This window comes from Phalaenopsis equestris, unplaced genomic scaffold (genome assembly GCF_001263595.1).
Source record: "Phalaenopsis equestris unplaced genomic scaffold, ASM126359v1 Scaffold000140, whole genome shotgun sequence".
In the NCBI taxonomy this organism is placed as follows: domain Eukaryota; kingdom Viridiplantae; phylum Streptophyta; class Magnoliopsida; order Asparagales; family Orchidaceae; genus Phalaenopsis; species Phalaenopsis equestris.
In genome coordinates this window covers 561,690-580,926 of record NW_018164582.1, presented here as the reverse complement: position 1 = coordinate 580,926, position 19,237 = coordinate 561,690, and the positions used below count along the sequence as shown (strand labels likewise).

The 19,237-nt window shown below is 33.4% G+C and overlaps 2 protein-coding genes across 2 annotated transcripts in view; one reads left to right on the top strand and one right to left on the bottom strand.

The window, feature by feature from the left end:
• LOC110021709 (probable phosphoinositide phosphatase SAC9) overlaps positions 1 to 14,333 on the bottom strand; it is a 106,677-nt gene extending 92,344 nt beyond the window's left edge. Inside the window, exons 1-5 of the mRNA XM_020720306.1 lie at positions 14,149 to 14,333; positions 8,746 to 8,857; positions 7,853 to 8,451; positions 6,911 to 7,040; positions 1,702 to 2,927 (exon numbers count right to left, since the gene is read on the bottom strand). Of these exons, the coding sequence (XP_020575965.1) occupies positions 1,702 to 2,927; positions 6,911 to 7,040; positions 7,853 to 8,451; positions 8,746 to 8,758 (1,968 nt within the window). The 5' untranslated portion in view covers positions 8,759 to 8,857; positions 14,149 to 14,333. The remainder of the gene's footprint in view (positions 1 to 1,701; positions 2,928 to 6,910; positions 7,041 to 7,852; positions 8,452 to 8,745; positions 8,858 to 14,148) is intronic.
• Positions 14,334 to 18,821: 4,488 nt separating this feature from the next.
• The window catches only part of LOC110021713 (cellulose synthase-like protein D4), an 11,674-nt gene continuing 11,258 nt past the window's right edge, over positions 18,822 to 19,237 (top strand). The window contains 1 exon segment of the mRNA XM_020720312.1: positions 18,822 to 19,161. Within this exon segment, the coding sequence (XP_020575971.1) occupies positions 18,845 to 19,161 (317 nt within the window). The 5' untranslated portion in view covers positions 18,822 to 18,844.

Below are 19,237 nucleotides of genomic sequence, written 5' to 3'. Positions count from 1 at the left end.
CTTACCAAAGCACTTCTTCAGCACCACTTTAGTGATATCAACAACGAGTTTGGGATATATGACATATACAACCCAACTTCAGAGCAAGTGTTGATCACATGGTTCAGTAATTTGTGGGTCCACTGTTACATCTAAGGGAAGAAATTATTCTCCCTTAACTATCCATTATTGTGTTTTATTTCTTTCCTTTTTATAGTGATGATTTGAATTTTTCTATAATTGTAAGAGGGCTAGTCTGAGTTGTATATATATTAGTTATCTGCTTAATGAGAAAAAAAAAAGAGTTTTTCTTCTAAGAAAGTTCCTCCAAAATTTTTTCATTTATAATGAATTTTTAATATTTCTTCAATGGATTTTATATGCATGCTTTAGTTTTTCTTATTTTATTTTTTAATTAATAATATACTAATTTAAATTGTCAAAGATTTATAGCATATTTATGGATTGTTATTAAATTTATGAGTTTTTTATTTTTTTAGTTAAAGGCTTAGGTACGCCGACCTATGGCAAAACATCTCAATTTCCAAGTTCACTTTTTTAAATCTTGATTACGTATATAAAAATATTGAAACAGAACAAAAAACAAGAATATAGAAGAAATTGCAAGGAATAGGTGTCAGATAACGAGGAACTATCACATGCATTACTGATTCGTCATTTATGTTTTTACTAACAAGCAATTAATGCAGTGTGGAAAGAAAAAATTATAACGCAATAAAGCTCAAACTCAAAACAATATCCTTTATTCACTCTTGCCAATCAACCAAGTGGATGGTAGTTCTTCAAAGCACGTAAATCAATGAAAAATAGCTTTAAAGCATGAGTAATAAAGGGTACACACTATATAGTAAAATTGGGCTGTCAACAAATTGATTTTGACTCATTTTGTCCCAATCTCAATGATCACTAAAATTCATTCTTAGACATTAGCTCAAACCAATTTCGATTAGAACAAGACTTACTTCCTAAGAAAAAATAAATTCATTTTCAATCAATTTTTATCTTAAATATAACATAATCCAACATAATACATGGCATCCATCCGCCCATAAATAGAGGGACAAACACAAACAAATACATATATGGATATACTTATATAAAAATTTATATAGATGCATTTATATTTTAATTCTATCTCAAGCTAAGTCAATTTAATCCAAACGCAACATAATGCAAGTTTGATTCAATCCTAGCCTAGCATGTTAGTTGGCACTTTGATTTCAAGTCAAAGCTCGCATGAGCTAAAAATAAAGCTGATTTTAAAGGCAATCTTGGAGTTAATTTCTCAATACAACAGTAAATAAAACCTAAGGCATATCAGCGAGCAACATCATATCAAAAAAATGAAATACAATAGAACATGGAAATTATAAACTTACCGAAGAAGGAAAAAGAATCAAGAAGCGAATATAATATTATTTGAATAGTAAAGCAGCAAAGTTGTTTTTCACACAACCCACTGAATTTTCCCAAAGCATTTTTTCCACTAAAGAATATCTTAAACCAATGTTTAGTTGTAATAATTTTTTTCCCTTCAAACATGTTCAACAAACCATTTGCTTTCATCTAGGTGGACTATGTTACGCAAGCCTATTTACACCAAAACAAAAAATTATTCACACCAATTATGGAAACAGAAAATTATACAATATGAATTTATATTTCAATAATATTACTTAAAAAGTCAATAGTTCTACCTACTTTCAGAGGATGGACTGGAACTGAAGGGAGATGCTTGAAAAGCCTAATTCCAAGGAACATTTCCAATTGCTTTTGTCTAGAACTATCAACAATAACATTCTGGTATCTTCTTTGCAGAGTGATCTTAACATTCTGTGCTGCAGAAAACTTACTAAATTTTCCACCATCCTCATTAAATATACTGAGGATTTGACTATGCATAGCTTTGGAACCAGTATAGAGCGTTGCATGTATATCCCCTGCTAGTAGGAATAGATCTGCTAAATGATTTATAGGAGTTAGCAATGTTGAGCTCTTGAATTGGTCAAATGACATGTCAAATCTTTTCCAAGGCTTGTCCTGGAAAGGATGTTCCCATGTAGTTGTACGTGTGTTATGATCAATATAGAAAGGCTTCCCTGTTACGGCATCTTTGCGCTCCTCCCACCCTGGAGGCAAAGAACCAACCCCATATTTACTATACTCTCCAAATCTATTTACTGAAGTAAAGCCAGAGAGCGTATCTCTGTCAAGAAAAACACCCAACCTCTTACATTGTTCCACAAAAACTTGAAGAGACCCAAAAAAACTGGCAGCATTTGTTCTATCCAAAGAATCGGCACAGTTGAAACGTATTACCCCATTTTGAAGTGAATTTAGGCAGAACCCACCATCACAATCACTATTAGAGACGACAAGTCCTCTACATTCCTTGAGTTTCTGTTTTGAAAGATAATAAATCCCTTCAGAAAAGCCAATGGATACCGTGGGAGCTTTGAGAAGTCTCCAAAGTCCATCAATAGTCTGCTGTTCACCTTTTAATTTCACAGTAGCATGCCAATCATAATTTATGAGTTGAATCCAAGTATAAGGAAGTTTACCTGTAGATTTGACATATTTTATTGATTCCTTAAAATGTTCCACCAAAATGGTTTCCGACTTTCCCTCCTGATTTCTGAGCAAGTTAACACAAATTATAGGTATCAAAGGAGCTTTCTTTTCTTTGACAGCAGTAAGATCTGAACGCTGGGCTTTATATCTTCTACTTAATCTTTGATAATAAAGTGCACTTCCTTTGTAAGGTTCCTGGCTAGAAACATAAATTTCAGCTTCTGCAGAAGTAAATTTTAAGTCTGCTCCCCACCATATTGGTATGGTTCCTCTTCGCCAGACGTAAGAACTGAATGGAAAGCTTTCTCCACCTTTTTGCGCAACCCAAACCAATTGCTCACATTCCACCTCATTGCCTGTGAAGAATAGATGCAAAAGTGTGAGAAAATGAATCTTCTATAGTCAATTATGTACGGTAACATGAAAAACATACTAAAAACTAGTTTTGAGTACAGCTACCACTCCAAGTTTATAAGCCAGGACTACACGCAAGAAACTAGATAGTTTTAAAAAACTAATCTAAAGCCCAATAGAGCCAAAAACAACCACAGTATTTATCATCAATTAGTCATTTGAAAAGCATCCAAAATAGTAATCACAAAAATTGTGCAACAATTAAATATGAAAAAACCTTCCACAATGAAATAATTACAAGAAAAACTTAAACACCTGCTTATAGGTACATTTTATTTTGCTAAATACATGAGAATCTTTTTAAGTAACGGCCCAAAAATCATTGGTCAACAAGGGTTAAATCTTTGCATTAATTGGACATTCTCAATTCGTAACATCATATCATGCATCATGTGACATCATTTTAGGATTCCTAGAATGTGTTTAAGAATCGGAATTAGTGGGTAGAGATTGCAGAATAGCAAAAGAAAAAAGATATGTGAACTCGGCGGGATTTGGAAAGGGATTAAAAGAATTCGGCTGCTGTCCAAGCTAAAAATAACAGAGAGAATGATGAAATGACATTTTGGCAAGGTGCGGCTGCTAAGGAGGATCCATCACTTACAAAAATAGAGGCTACAATTCTCCAAGTAAGAGAAAACTAAGAAATAAAGTATCCAAATAACATAAATCAAAGCAAAAATGTTTCCACCATATTCTAAAACAATATACTTATACTAAGACATAAATTAACCCCTAACTGATTAGCAAAATACACAAAATAAGGGATTATAAGACTCAGCAGTCCCACAGCAAGAGGGAATCCCACCTAGGGTCTAACAGGACATAAATCCAATCTCGATTCTGCTCCAGCATACGCGGTATCGCGGGTTCTGCTCTTGCATCACTCTTCGCATTTAGGAGAGGGATCACCTTCTTCATTGAAAGCATCTAGATCCTATAAGGTATGTCTACCATTAAGCTTGCTATGACTATGCAAAAACCTCAAGGATTCATGATCGGTGCAAAAGGTGAACTCTACCGACAGAGAGTGGCTCCAATCATTGAGATTGATCACAATAGCATAAAACTCTTCATCATTTTAGACTAAAATGATTCAATTTTCAATAAATAAAGTAATAGTGTATCTTCCTTGGCTCAGTACGGCTCCAATCCTCATATTGGAGGTGTCACACTCCACCACAAGCACTGGATTATAATCTAGAAGAGCTAGGGATGGCTCATGAGTAACCTGGTTTTTCAGAGCTTCAAAGCTGGCATGTGCATTATTTGAACAAATGAATCTATATAACTAAAAAAGTTTCATCAAGAGTGCTTCTATACAGCTAAATTTTTTAAAACATTTCCTGTAAAATGAAGTCAGTCAATAAAACTGACGTACTTTAGTAATTATCAAGTTTTTCGGTTTTTGGGCCAAGCCACAATAGCCTTAATCTTCACGGAGTGCATCTCAATGTTGGTAGCTGAAATAATATATCCTATAAATCACACCGTAATTGTAAGAAAATGACACTTCTTCAGGCAACCATACAATTATTCCATCCAAATAATTCCATAAACTTGGCACTGATGTTGTATAAATGCTTCTTCTCTTAACAGTTGTACATCGGAAAATCATCAAAGTACACAACCCTGAAATTGTTTATGAATGCTCGAAAAACATGACTCATCAACCACATAAAAGTATTCGATGTATCTGATAAGCCAAAGAGCATGATTGTCCACTCATACAATCAATATCTTGTCTTGAAAGCTATCTTCCACTCATCTCTTGGTCTCATTCTTATATGGTGATAACCACTGTGTCAATCAATCTAAAAGAATATATTAGTTCCTTGTAACTGATCCAAAAAATGATCCAATCTCGGAATGGGAAGCCGGTGCTTAATGGTGATTATGTTCACAACCCTACAAACAATAAACATACGCCAATAGTCATGCTTCTTTAGTACAATAAAAGTTGAACTACACATGTGCTAGTACTCTTACAAACCAAGCCTCTAGTCATTAAACTTGTATTCTGCTTCTGCAACTCCTCATACATGGCTAGGCACATTCAGAAGACGTGTCATTTTGCAAGAACATGATGTTAAAATGAAATCTATAGCCTATTGGATGTCTCCCAGTGGTGGCAACTCTGAAGGCAGATAGTTGGTCAGCGCATCTTGAACTCTCTCAACAGAGGTTGCACTATGTCTGAAATCATCTTCTCGTACTCACTGTCTTGTAGGACCACCACTATTAGTCCTATCGTTGCTTCCCTCAAGGCCTACAGAAAAGTAGCTCATAGCACCATAGTTTTAAAATATGCACGAATGCCATTACCCTTGACTCCTACCAATGTAAGAGTACGATGCACTTCCCACCCTTGATGAAAGAATGCAAGTTCTTGCAGCGTGATATTTGAAACGATTATATTGCAAAAGACAACCAAATAGAATGTGACAAACATCCATAGATATCACACCACACCGCTTTGGCTCCTGGAATTTATCTCCATTAGAGAACTCCACAAGCATCTTCTGTCAACTATGAACTCATTTCTTTTCTTTCAACTAAGACAGAAAAAAGGATGGTTGTACTTCTATGCAGCAAGATTCAACTTGTAAACCATTTGAGTAGAAGTTATGTTCTTACAACCATCTCCGTCCATAATAAAACCACACATTTTTCATCATGGTTTAACAGGTACGAAAAAATATTATGATGGAGCTATTACTACTCTCTCATAGGCTCAATCTGAAGGATGCGTCGAACCTCTAACATCTCTCTCGCCGGCTAGAAGTTCATACACTTCCTTTGCACCATTACCTTCTCCCATGTCTCTTGTGTTATTGTCCATTTCTTCCACTACGTCCCGCTCGGTGAAAAAGACCAACCTCCTATTTAAGCAATCAGACATAATGTGCCAAAATCGTGGCACTTACAAGTACTTTCTGGCTGACAATAACTTATGAATGCTGATGGCACTCACTTTTCTCTCTACCCTAGACTGGTTTCTTACCATGAGAGGTTGGCTTGAGTACTCTAACAGGTGAGCACTTACCATTTGATACTTACTATTTGATAATAAGGGTGAGCCCTACTTGTAAGATATAGTGATCCCCTGACAATGATGTTGTGTTTCCGCCTTCAAAATTAGAATTTGTACATGAGTAGACACCAATAGGGTTGCAACTGCACCTTATTACTAATAGATGGCTTCAATCCTCCAAAATATCTTGCCACTCCTTTAGCTCCACCAAGTCATATTTAAACATGAGTTAGTCAAATTTGACTATGTTTTGTTCCAAAAAAGAATCCCTCAAGTGCAGCTTGTGGTCTATCTCAGAGATTGTGAAGGGCTAATACAACAAAGTGTTAGGTAAAAAGGTTACAATTATATTATTTAAGAAGTATGTCAGATCACACATTCACATAGTAGTCTATCGTAAGTCCAGATACATCGTCTCTTCTAAGCCCAAAAAAATTAAAATGCTCAGATCAGGCATAAAAAATATACTCAAGACAATGTTATTAAAAAAAATCTGCTCCTCAAAGTCGTAAATGCTCCAAACCCAAAAAAGAATGGTATGGGGCTGATCATAGCCGAGGAATATGCATTTTTCCCAGTATGTTGCCCTCACTAACTTAGTAGAATGTCGAATTTATCTAAAAAGTTTTAACAAGAAAAGGTAAAATTCACTTGTTACATTTGTGCATTCATATAGGCAACAAATGAGTTTATAAGCAAAAAAATCCAAAAAACTACCATGACATATAATCCAAAAAATAAAGCATCAAATTAGCAACTATTCTACTTTTCTAAGGATTTAAACAATATTTTATGTTAAATCAGGTTATCTTGCATTAAAAGTAGCTGAATCCCAACTGTATAAACAAGTTTTCAGATATTAACCACAACGAGAAACAAAGGATGCAACACCTGTGCTAGAACATGCGTTCAGCCCTCTAGCTAAATAGCGTGTACCAGGATGCAACCTACTTCGACGAGCAAAGAGTGCAACAATGTTCCCAGACCCAGAGCTCCCAAAACTTCTGCATTCAGCAAATCCCTGGCAGTATTCGTCAATTTTAGAAAATCATGATAACAGCAATAAAAAACAACAAAAAAAAATGGCTTACAAAAGACAGCAATGAGTTATTAATCTATAAACAGATTTTGAACAAACATAAAGAAAAAAATAACCAGTGCATATAAAAGGAAAAGAAAAAGAATAACAATCAAAATTCAATCAATTTGTATTGTTTTTTAAAATACATAAGTGCTCAATTTCGATGAAACAAATCCATAAACCATATTTGTCATGGGTTGAGGGTTGAACTATAATCCAAAATCTAAAATTCATATATAACTTTTCTGGTGCCAAAATCAAAATTGAACCGAATTAACTTGTAATCCATAATCTAGATTGCATATTTAATCTTTGTCAGTTGGATTGCTGGAGGAAAAAATCTTACTGAAACAATCAATCTAGAACTGGGAACCTAACTGGAAGTCTGGGACTTCAAAATGAACGAAGTTGACTCCATTCTGCACTTCTGTTTTCAGCCAACTGATGCAAACTTCCAAAACTAACTCTATGGTTGAGCTTGCCAAGCTTTAATACAATACCTATTCCTAAATCTCATTCTCTATTATCCAACTATGCATTTGAAAATTAGCTCTTCATATAAGAATCAGTTATTAAGAGTGATATTTCTGATGTACTGTTCAAGATTTGAGCGCTATGCAAGTAAATATGAAATGTTAGGTGTTATATATGTAAATATATAAGGTTTGTGTGGTATTTATATAAATTTCCCTAGAAAATCTTACATAGGAATGGCTCTTAAAACCAAAGTAATAGGGTGCATGAACACAAACCTGCAGAAGAACAATGCAATGTTTTGGCAGGCCAATATCCCTGAATGGTTTGGAAAACCAAGAATTCCAAACAAATTCATCATCAGGATCATGGGAAGTCATGGCACTCGGAAAAGGCCGAGTAATATCCCTTGTTTCACAATAATAGTGTTTTCCATCAATGTCCAGTTCAGCTAATTCCTGGATATTTTTAAGCTCTCCCTTGCCCTGTGACTGAGGGTTTTGAAGCTGGATTTTTATCCATTTACTTTCTGTAATTGTGTAAACACAGCCACCACCAGGAAGTAGAGAAATTGTGCGGGTCAACCTGGTCGCTACTAGAAGTAATCCAAAGCTTCCAAGTGCCGCATAGCCAAGCAAGGCCCTTGCATAAATGGTGTTCTTACATAAAAACCCCGAACAATCCGTAATGTAGTTCAAAGCTTCTTCTTCAGAGTTAAAAAGGTCATGCCCAAGCTTTCCAATATAGCTCAGTGAACCAGTAGTGGGATCGATGTTAATTACTTGAGTATCACTCCTAGTTGACAGACTCACAATAATGTAAACTTCACTACTTTCGAGCACAATAATGAGAACAGAGGTTTCCCTTGAAGCTCCATCTGGGAAAATAATATAAACAGAATGTTTTTAGTTCATAAATAAAAATAGAGTACATAATACATATAACAGTGACAAATATACAAGCACAAATTATTTCAAATGAAATGAAAGAAACTACAAGAAAGCGTCGTTAATCAGAATAAACTTAAGAGTGCCAAGGCACACAAAATCATGAAGAAAAAATATACAATAAGACCACATTAAGGGGAAAAAAAAAGGATAACACCATGATAACTTAAAAAGTATGAATGAGAATCTAACTTATCAGTTAATTATTTTAAAAAAAAAAATACCAGGTGATTCCATGTAAGCTGCTTTGCAGCAGTACTTCGATAAAACTTCTGCTCATGCGCCTTCTGTTCCAAAAAAGATAGAACTTCTGGCTTCAAACAAGGAAGTGAGAATCTGCAACAAAAGAAGAACTATAAGATCTAATATAATAAAAACTAGACACTCGAGAGCAATGGAGTTTAGACAAACGATGTTCGTTACACCAATTTAAAATTAAAAAATAGTGAATTAAGTGTCAGCAATGCAATCACAGAAAACACGAGCATGGTCTCAGAAGAAAAGGTCATTCACCTCCCTTGATGCAAAGGAAAGAAAATGTTAAGGATAAATTAGCGGCAAGTCTACTAACAGTGAAACCTGAAAAACCCAACAGATGATATTAAAATACTTATAAATAAAATCTATCGAAGAATGATGCTTATTAAAACCAATTCATTCATTCAAGCAAAGTGACTCATCTCCAATCAAGGTCATTATCATCCTTGTTCATGGCAAGAAATGGCATGGATAAACAAGGAACTAAGAAATTTAAAAACTCTCAAACAAGGAAAACGATAAAAAGTACAACAACAAAATTTGTAACTTACCATTATTCTTTGTAACTTGTAAAAAATAGATTAGGCATGTTGAGGCAGATGGAAAAGTGGAAAATAAAAGAGAGAATAAAAGAACTCAAAATGAAAAAAAAATGAAAAAAAAACAATATGAAAAAGTCATACTTCTGTCTGGATGAATATGGATTAAACAAACTTTCATGGTAAAATCATTAAAACAATCAAAATTCAGACAGGTAGATAATTATAAAGAATGGTAATTATACACCAAAAACAAATTTCTTTAAATCTATTCACTTGGACATAGTAAGCCCACACCAAACAAGGGAGGTGATTCTCTCTCAAGCATCTTGGACCCAATGAGGGAGTATGATCGGAAAAATGACGGGGCAATTGAAAGTAGTTGAAATTCAAGTTTCAATGGGCATTTACTGCTCAAGAAAATGTCCTAATAAAAAATCTGAGAAACACAAATCTAGGTTAGGCAAGTTACAAGATAGATTTCTCAAACCAACCAACTTTCATCCAGGAGGAACAACAAATATCAAAAAAATATTCCAAAATTGAGTTCGTTCTTTCCAAAAGAAGTTATTTGTGAATTAAGACTACTGCATCCAAGTTTGAATTGCCAAACATCTAACTTCTATAGAGAAAAAAAATATTATCCGGGAGCAAATATGATGACCAAAAAGTGATAGCAGAGAGATTAAGCAAACGCAATTAATGTCAAAATTTATAAGGGTCGGCTAAATAAACATACATAAGAGTGAGGAGAGAATCTAGTTCACTAAAAATAGAAACCACAGGTGTACAATACAAGGACACCACTGAGGACACCCGCTCTTCGCAGAACCAAGTACAGCCTTCCCAATACCAAGTAAACCCATTCTCACAAAAGAAAGGAGAACCTCAATTATCTCAAGACAAATAAGAGAAAAATTAAGTGAGCTTATAAAAAAAAATGAAACATTATCATAGAAACTAAATTTCCTTCATTTCCTCATTTTTCTCGCTACTCCGCCGTCTTTTAATGTGCATAGCTCTTTGTTATTTTTTCTTTGCGTGCCTTCCCTAGCTAGAAAATCTAAGGGACTAGTCGAATCAAGCTATTTTCATGCCAATTGAATACCAAACTCATTCACAAGCCTAGGTCTGACCTATTTAAACACTTAAAAAAGATGATTTAAAATAAAAATCAAGATCAAATTTTGATCAAAAATATCAAAAAAAACCAATTATCCTGATAGGTTTTAAAAGAAACAATATGGTTTGTTATTATCAAATTTTAAATATGAATGTATCCTAATAACCTATTGAGTAAGAAAAATTATAGGAAATATTCTTTTCATCAATGGTGTGCATAAAAATGATCTGCAAGACTCCTATTCAAGTTGACCATCCTAAGCCCAAACCTCAAAGAACTGTTTATCTGAATTTGACACCCAAAAATGACCTGCACAATATGCTCATACATGCCAATATCATATGATATTATCAATAGCGTAGCAAGACATGAGCTGTCAAAATAGTACATGCTATTTGCATTATTGATAGGTTATATCACAAAAGCATCTTGCCCTTGTGAAACGCTCAAATTTATAGCTAAAGTATAATAGGGCCTTGATTTTAAGAGACAATCATTGTGACAATAATAATCTTGTCTCTTTAAATGATATAAATGATACAAAAATTGGTTAGCACGAGAGATGGATGAGCCAGACTAAGATAATAAATATGTTAATAGTAAGGAAGATTTGACATGAATCATTGTTGCAAATAGGGTGTAAACGAGCCAAGCTTTAGCGAGCCCAAAGCTTATTCGTTTTCGGCTCGTTTGATTTTTTCTTTTTTTTTTGTTGAGCTCATTTTCGAAATATCTCATGATAGCATGTTAGTATTCGACTCAATTCAAATTCTTTTGTTCGAATTAGCTCGCGCTTGGCTTGAATTTGAGCTCAATAGCTCGAATTCTCATACAGGACGACATCTCCAGTGCTCAAATGAGGGATTTCTCTCATTAAATTTAACACCTATGAGGTGATATGCAAAATTCTCCCACTGATGTGGGAGTGACGTGAGACTAAACAAATATAAAAGAAATCTGAAAAAAAATTATTAGTTTTTTGTGACTCGCGGACTGTGAGATTGCTCTTTCTCCATGATTTTTGGGCATTTACATACATACAGGCCAATATTCTATAAATTTACATTTCCAACACCTGTTTTTTGTACCTATACCAACTAAATCTCTTATATCGCATTTTATTGAAATATAATATAAAAAGATATAAATAAATATTATTATTTAATTATTTAATTATTCAAGCCAAACAAGCTTAACTCGAACGAAGAAACATTTATTTGTGTTCGTCTTGTTTATAGATCGAGCTCAAGAAAATTATTTGTGTTCAATTTGTTTTTCACTCGCTTGTTTGAAAAACGAACCGAACACGACTATTTAACAAGCAGAACACAAGTTGTTCAAGAATGACGAGCTTTTTTTTACGGCTTTAGTAGCAAAAGCTAGTGATACTTATGAAAGAAGCGAAATTAGTTAAAATTAATTTAAAACAAAATTTAAGGATTACTCATCCAGATTTGGCATTCTTTCAAATGAACCCAAATTGATGAAGATGATAAAAATAATATGATTTAAAGGATAATGATAATGTTAAAAAAAGATATAAGGTTGTTTTTGCTTATGATAATAGTGATTCTCAATGTGAAAAATTTTGTTTTTTTTAATATGGAAATTGCAAGAAAAAATTTAATATTTTGAATTTTAAGTGGCTACGCAATTAAGCGAAAGCATTAATATTTAAGATTTATAAGAATGGAAGTCTTAGTTATAAATTTAGTTGTTTTTATTATCATGATAATTTATTCTTCATTCTAGTTCTTTCATAAGTTTTTATTAGTTTGTGTATATTTAATTGCATCTTTATCCAAAGTTTTTAATGTTTATGCTATGTTTAAAATAGCACAAGTTATGCCCAGACATTCAAAGGACCTTCGCTCAAAGGTGTCGTTCATCATTATCAAGTATGTATATATTGCACACCAAAGTGAATCCACCAAAACTAAAAGTGCACCTACCACTAAATTGGATGCATCCTCACTTTAAATGCTTCAATTGTATGATTTGGCACTATGACAAACTGTGCAACACGAACTAATCTACCCAATCATAATCAAAAATCATATCCTAAACAATTACCATGTTAATTGTAAGGCCTTCTCTACAACCCAAAAAACCATTTTTTACTTCTTCGAATCATAATGCCTAGCTAAAGTTGATATCCACTCAAAAAAACAGACTCATGAACAAATAGTCTATCAACTTTGTTCTGAAAATGGAAAAAAAACACCTATAAAAGGTTTAAGGGCGTAAAAATCTTTAGAAAACATACATCTTGAATCTTTGAAGGATCCAAGAAATATCATTTTTTCCTCAAATTTGGTACAAGCTTAGCTTCAATCGATGTTCTAGTTTCACTATCATGCATCGTACAATTCACATTACCAAAACTATCCCTCTTACAAGTAGAACTATTTCCATTTATTCATATCAATCCTATCATTCATAAATGGAAAAAATATATATTTTAGATGTATATGATATGATAAGCTGAAACAAAATTCCAATGATATTTTCATCTTCTATCAGCCACCATCAAGGCATTACTAATGTCTGAGCAGACCAATTTAAAACAAAAATACCAACCTCAAAATTGTCCTACTCATAGTTATCAATTGTATTCTACTCCTTATTAAAAGCATGACAATCTCTCAATATGCTATTACTTGTTATCATGAAAGCATATCGCACTCTTCTACTTTTAGAACTCTCCCCAGACATGAATGAAAGTAAATCCCTTGGCACAATACTTCAACAGAACAAATAATTCCAAAAAAATAAAAAATGCTGCCCTAAAACAATATCTATCCCATTCGCTATCCCTTCAGTAACTTTACAGTAGACCAACTAAAGGTTGTGCCTACAACCATCTGGCTTAATTGATGATTCTGATTCATATGACTATAGATTTCTCAAAATTTTCATCAATGTTCCTGTGTTAGTTTATTAAACATCTAAGTTGGCCTCAAGTTAAAAATTATTCCCAAGCATATATAAGCGAGAGAATTAGATTTTCATCTTATCTCAAACAGCTTTCTAGATTTGTGGTTGGATTCTTGGAATTCTTGTATCAATGGTTATAGATTCCTCATCAACCCATAAATTATTGGTAATTTCATCACAGTTCCTTCACTTCAATTCAAAAAAAGTTAAAGGAATGTAGCCTAAACAGCTCATCTGGTCACAATACAGCATAAGGTGATCCTTCTGAAGCAAAAGTAATTTCAAATGAAGCTTTTTCTTCATTCAACTTTGAAGTTTGAACTATGCGTTCCTTTCAAATATCAAGCACAAAGAAGAGCAGAGTTGACTTACGATAGGATGACTTCTGAAGAGGCGAGGGAATGGAGGAGGGGAAAAGGGGAATGACGGCTAGGCCATAACAAAAAGGAGTCGGTAAACTATACTGAATGAAAATTATTTTCATCACAATCCCTCCTTTGCTCTCAAGCCAGCGAAGAGGCCATCACACTAATTTGTAATTATTATGTTCCATATATTGATTTTGATGGGGGAGATAAATTAACAACTAGTCATCCTTAGGGACTGTTTGGTTGCAGGTTTAAAGCAGGATTTATGCCAAATTGCAAAAAAAGAATCTGTTTTGCCTTAAATCCAGAATCTAGTAAATCCCGTTGGAAGACTAATTTACAAGATTTAGAGAAGCTAAGGCGCGTGAAGGCCGGCAGAAGGGGGACAAAAACGAGTGTTACCTTTCTCAATAGTTTCTGGTAGAAACGGACAGGAAGGAGGAGAAAGATGAGAGTTTCGGAGGTCTTTGTACGTCGCGATCCCGTTGTTGCATTTCCAGCTCTAACCGCGACTTCTAGCGCGATCGCTCGGCGACGAAGGCGACGGTTTTGAGCGACATCAGCCAGGGTTTCGGGCACGAGAGAAGAAGAAGAAGGTTTTTTTCTATTTTGCGTTATAATTAAATAGATATATATGTAATAAGTTAATAATTAATTTAATAGATAATTAATTAGTTATTATTTAATCACTTAATTTAATAATATTATTATTAAAATCTTTATTTAATAATTAGTATAATTATAAATAAAAAATTAATTTAATTTAATTAAGCTTTATTAATTTATAATATTAAGTTTTTAACTCTAAAGTAATTTGTAATTATAGTTGTTTTTAATGATATGTTTATGAAAGAATTAATGTTTTGAACTTTTATAGCTCTAGGAATTTTGTTTTTCCTTCTTTCATCTGGTTAAATTACAGAGCAAGGGCTTCTTCTTCCCTCGATTCTCCAAGACACAAGGGTCTTCATTATTCTTAGATCGTTTAAGTCGCGGGCATCTTTCCTTCCTCTGATTATTCAAGTATAATGATATTCTTCTTCCTCTAATCATTCAAGCTACAAGGGATATATTTCTTGCTTTCTCCGATAAAACGCAAGAAACTTCAATCTGATTAATTAGTCTCGATCAACTGAGTGTGAGCAGCTCAACCTATGTTGAATACTGGGGTTCTCTCTTTCCCCTGATTCATTGTTGGCTTCTCCTCCTTTTCGTGATATTGTCACAAATAGGTCCAATGAAATAGGGAATGTTTTGTTCCCTGTGATATTTAAAGAGCAACTCGTAGAGGCTTCGTCGATTAGGCTTTTGAAAAAAGCATCCAGGAAGAATGGTAAGTCAGCGTTGTTACTTCTACATGAAGATGCTAATCTTCTTGTGGAACCATTTCATTTTACATTGATCGGTAAGTTTTCTTATGCACATTCGAAAATGGATTTTATTAAAAGTTATTTTACTGATCTTAATCTTGTCGGTAACTGGAGTGTTGGGCTTATTGACAGTAGGCATATGATGATTAAGTTAGGAAAAGAGGAGGAGTATACTGCTATTTTTTCTAGAAAATTTTTGTTTATAGAAAAAACTCATATGGAAATCTTAAAATTGAATCAAAATTTTAACCCTAAGGAAGACCCTCTAATTGTCTTGGTATGGCTAAGGTTCCCTGGGTTAAAATTGCATTTATATAATTTAAAGGTTATTTATTCCTTAGGGAACATTTTCGGTACACCTTTAAAGATGGATCATGCTACTCTCAATTGTCTCAATCATCGATGGCTGGAATTTTAGTTGAAAGGGATGTCACGACACCCGTTATTGATCAAATTTGGATTGGAAATGAGAATAATGGGCATTAGCAGAGTGTTTAAATGAAATTTGTTCCTCAATATTGTACTAGCTGTCGTATGTTTAGTCATAGCTATAATTCTTGCTATTTTGTGCATCCTGAATTGAGAAAGGAAGGTACTAAACGTGTTCTTATTGTTATTAATAATAATGTGGAAGGTAATATTAATATATATTCCAATGATAAAAATGTGCCTCGCGAAAAGTTCAATGGGGATTTCTTACAAGTTGAAAATAATCCTATTGAAATACCGGGTATGGCTATTGATGTGTTGAATGGGGATAATCATTTTAAAAACTTTATTACTGAGGTTAATGAAAATCAAGATACTTTATCTTGTAATAAAGATAAAAAAAAATCTTGAGAATATTGAAGCCATTTCTCTGAAGGCTGATTTTTTGGTTTTAGTTAATGGTAATATGAATGGCATCAATGATAATATTGTTGATTTTCCTATTAATAATATTGTTGCTGAGTGTGGTGATGACAGGGATTCTTCTTATAATAATCTTGATGAGGAAGAGTCGGTCAATAAATTGGTATTTGTTAGAGAAGACATGGAGAAATAAAGGCTTTCGATTAAATCGATCAGAGAAAAGTTAAAAAGACTCAGAGAATTAAACCATGTGAATCCGGAGGCTTCTACTATTCAAAACGAGGGAGTTCGGAAATGTAAGTAGATCATTGTATCTCAACCTCCAAGACTCATCAGAGGTAAGAAATCTTTTGTTCATGTTTAATTTCTTAATTTGGAATATTAGAGGCATTGCAGATACTAATGCCTCTAATCGTTTGAAAAATATTATTAGATCTTATAAGTTACCTTTTTTTTTTGGAATTCTAGAGCATTTGGTGGCTATTCATAACAGTAATAATATATTGAATAGATTCAAAAAATTTAATTCTTGTGCCTATTGTAGCAACATGATTTGGTTCTTCTGTGATAATCATATTGTTGTGCAGATTATTATTGATCATTTTCAATTTTTACATTTGAGAATTAATTGGGATAATATTTTATTTCTTGCCACTATTGTGTATGATGGATGTTCTAGTCTTGTTAGAACAAAACAATGGAATAGCCTTTTTTATTTAAAGGATTGTGGTAATGATCTTTGGATCGTTGGTGGTGACTTGAATGTTCTTCTTTCAGTTGAGGAGAAGAAAGGAGATAAGTATCCTAACAGGGCTTTAATTGATAATTTTAATAATGTTATTCTGGATGCAGGTCTTAGTGACTTGGGTTTTACTGGAAATGCTTTTACTTGACATGGAAGTAATGTCTTTGAAAGGCTAGATCATTTTTTGTTTCATACTTTTCATATTAACTATGTGATTCATCTTCCTTTTGCTTGTTTGGATCATACTCCTATTTTACTTAGTGTTAAGATGTTTAACAAAAGTAATATTTATTACTTTAGATTTTTGAATATGCGGATTCTTTACAATTCTTTTCACCAATTTTTTAAAGATAATTGGAATACTGATTGCCCTGGTAATGCTAGAAGTAAACTTTGGAGTTTACAAAAATAATTGGCTTTTAAACTTAGAACTTAGAATTGGGAAATTTTGGTAACTTACATTCTCTTGTTCAATCAACAGAGGATGATCTTAATCGTTTGGATGAGGATTATTCTCATGATATGATTGATTATCCTTCTTTTTTGACTGCTCTATTAATATGGAAGAACCCCCACCTATATTCTTTTGAGTTTAGATTTGGCTTATAGAACAAGCCAAATTAGCCTCTCAAATTAGGTGAATCAACGTTGAAATGTCATGGATAAACACAACACAATGAGTGGCTCTAAAAGGTATTAAATTTGTTTGGAAATGGTAGCTTGAAGGTGACTTCAAACTAGGCGTCAAAATGGGATTCAAGTTTGGGTTCAAATTAATTTAGATTTAATTCCAACATGATGAGTTCATCATATGGGTTATAGGTATGAAGAGAATGACCGAGAATGATCTCAAAGGATTATGTGTAAATTTGAGGTTATTTATTAAGTGAAAAATATATATATGTGTGTGAAATTTTAAGTGTTTGTATTATTATATATATTTTTATCTTTTATCTTTTCTGGATTTATTAAATTTTATTTTGAAAATTTTAAAGATTGTATTTATAAATATCTCTGACAACCAAAAAAACTCACTGAAAGCGTTTCCAGGCTGCTTGGTAGAATTCTTATAAGAAAATTCTTATGGAGTTTTATTTATTTGCGAACAGGCAATAAATGAAAGATTTGACATGCTGTCTCATCCAAGAAAATACGATATCTTTAAGTTACATGCTATCAAATTAGGGCTTATTTATGATCATTTTTATTTTAAAAATATATTTATTTATTATAACTTTTTAAATAATTTTATTTTTTTTATTTTTAAAAAAATAAATGAACTTGTTCTTGAAACATTCAAAATATTTAAAAATTGATTTAAGTTTTTTTTAAAAAATAACTGAAAATATTATATATTTAAAAAAAATAAATAAATGAAATAAAATCAAATCAAAAGTGCTCCCAAATTGCAAATCAGCAACCTTGTAAGAACTCTATTTTCAATGACACGAATGACTCTTTACATTATTTTCATCAATTAATAAAATTTAAAAAAAGCCTTAATCAAACCATCTCTTGAAGAAATGGGAGGAACGTGAGTAGCCAAATTATTCTCCATCGCCAACCAAGAAAGAAATTCGAACGTGCTTTCCATGAGCGGCCAACTAATTAATTTATATTAATTTCAAACATTAAAACTTAAGATGTGAATTTAGCCCAAAAATCATTATTCGCTCTAAAAACAAATTTAAATTTTGACTCAAATTAAGATTAGATTGAAATAAATGAGCCGAGCTAATGTTAAAACTATAAATTTAACAAATTCAGCTTAGAAATTATTAACCACTCGAAAATTAATTCAAATTTTGACTAGATGTCCAATGGCATTTGGAGTCTAATGGTCGGACGCAACTTGTTAAGTGGGCTCCACTATTTTTAACACTGATTAATGCAGGTGTATTACAGTGAAATTCACTTGACACGTCCCACCATTGATTGTGTTAGGAATAATGTAATATTTTCTCCAAAATCAAATCAAGTGAAACTTCACAATTCAATTTAGATTAATTTTATTTCTTATTCTTAAATATCACATTCGGTTCAGCTCCCGATCATACATATATTGGATCTACGCCTCCCAATCCCGACGAAAGAGACGCCCAGATTCTCCGGCGAATAACAGACGTCGAAAATGTCATCGGCTCCGGCGAGGAAGCCGACGGTGAAATTTGCTCGGAAGACGTCGAGCGGACGGTATGTGAGTCTTTCGAGAGAGGATATGGACTTGACGAACTATACCGTTCAAATGCCGCCGACGCCCGATAACCAACCGATCGACGACACTGTTTCCGCTGCCGGAGAACGGTTTGGGGGGGCCGGAAAGTACGCCGGAAGCCGGCCTCCGCTGCCGGGAGATAACCGGAGATTGACGCCTTGTGCGACGCCGGAATGCGATGGCTCTGTGGAGAAGGACGAACAGGGACGGGATGTGCATCCCTGCGACTGCGGGTACGGTTTTTTTTTTTTTGGTTTTTGAGTGTTTTGATTCATGATGATTAATGAGATTAGTTTAAATTAGGGAATA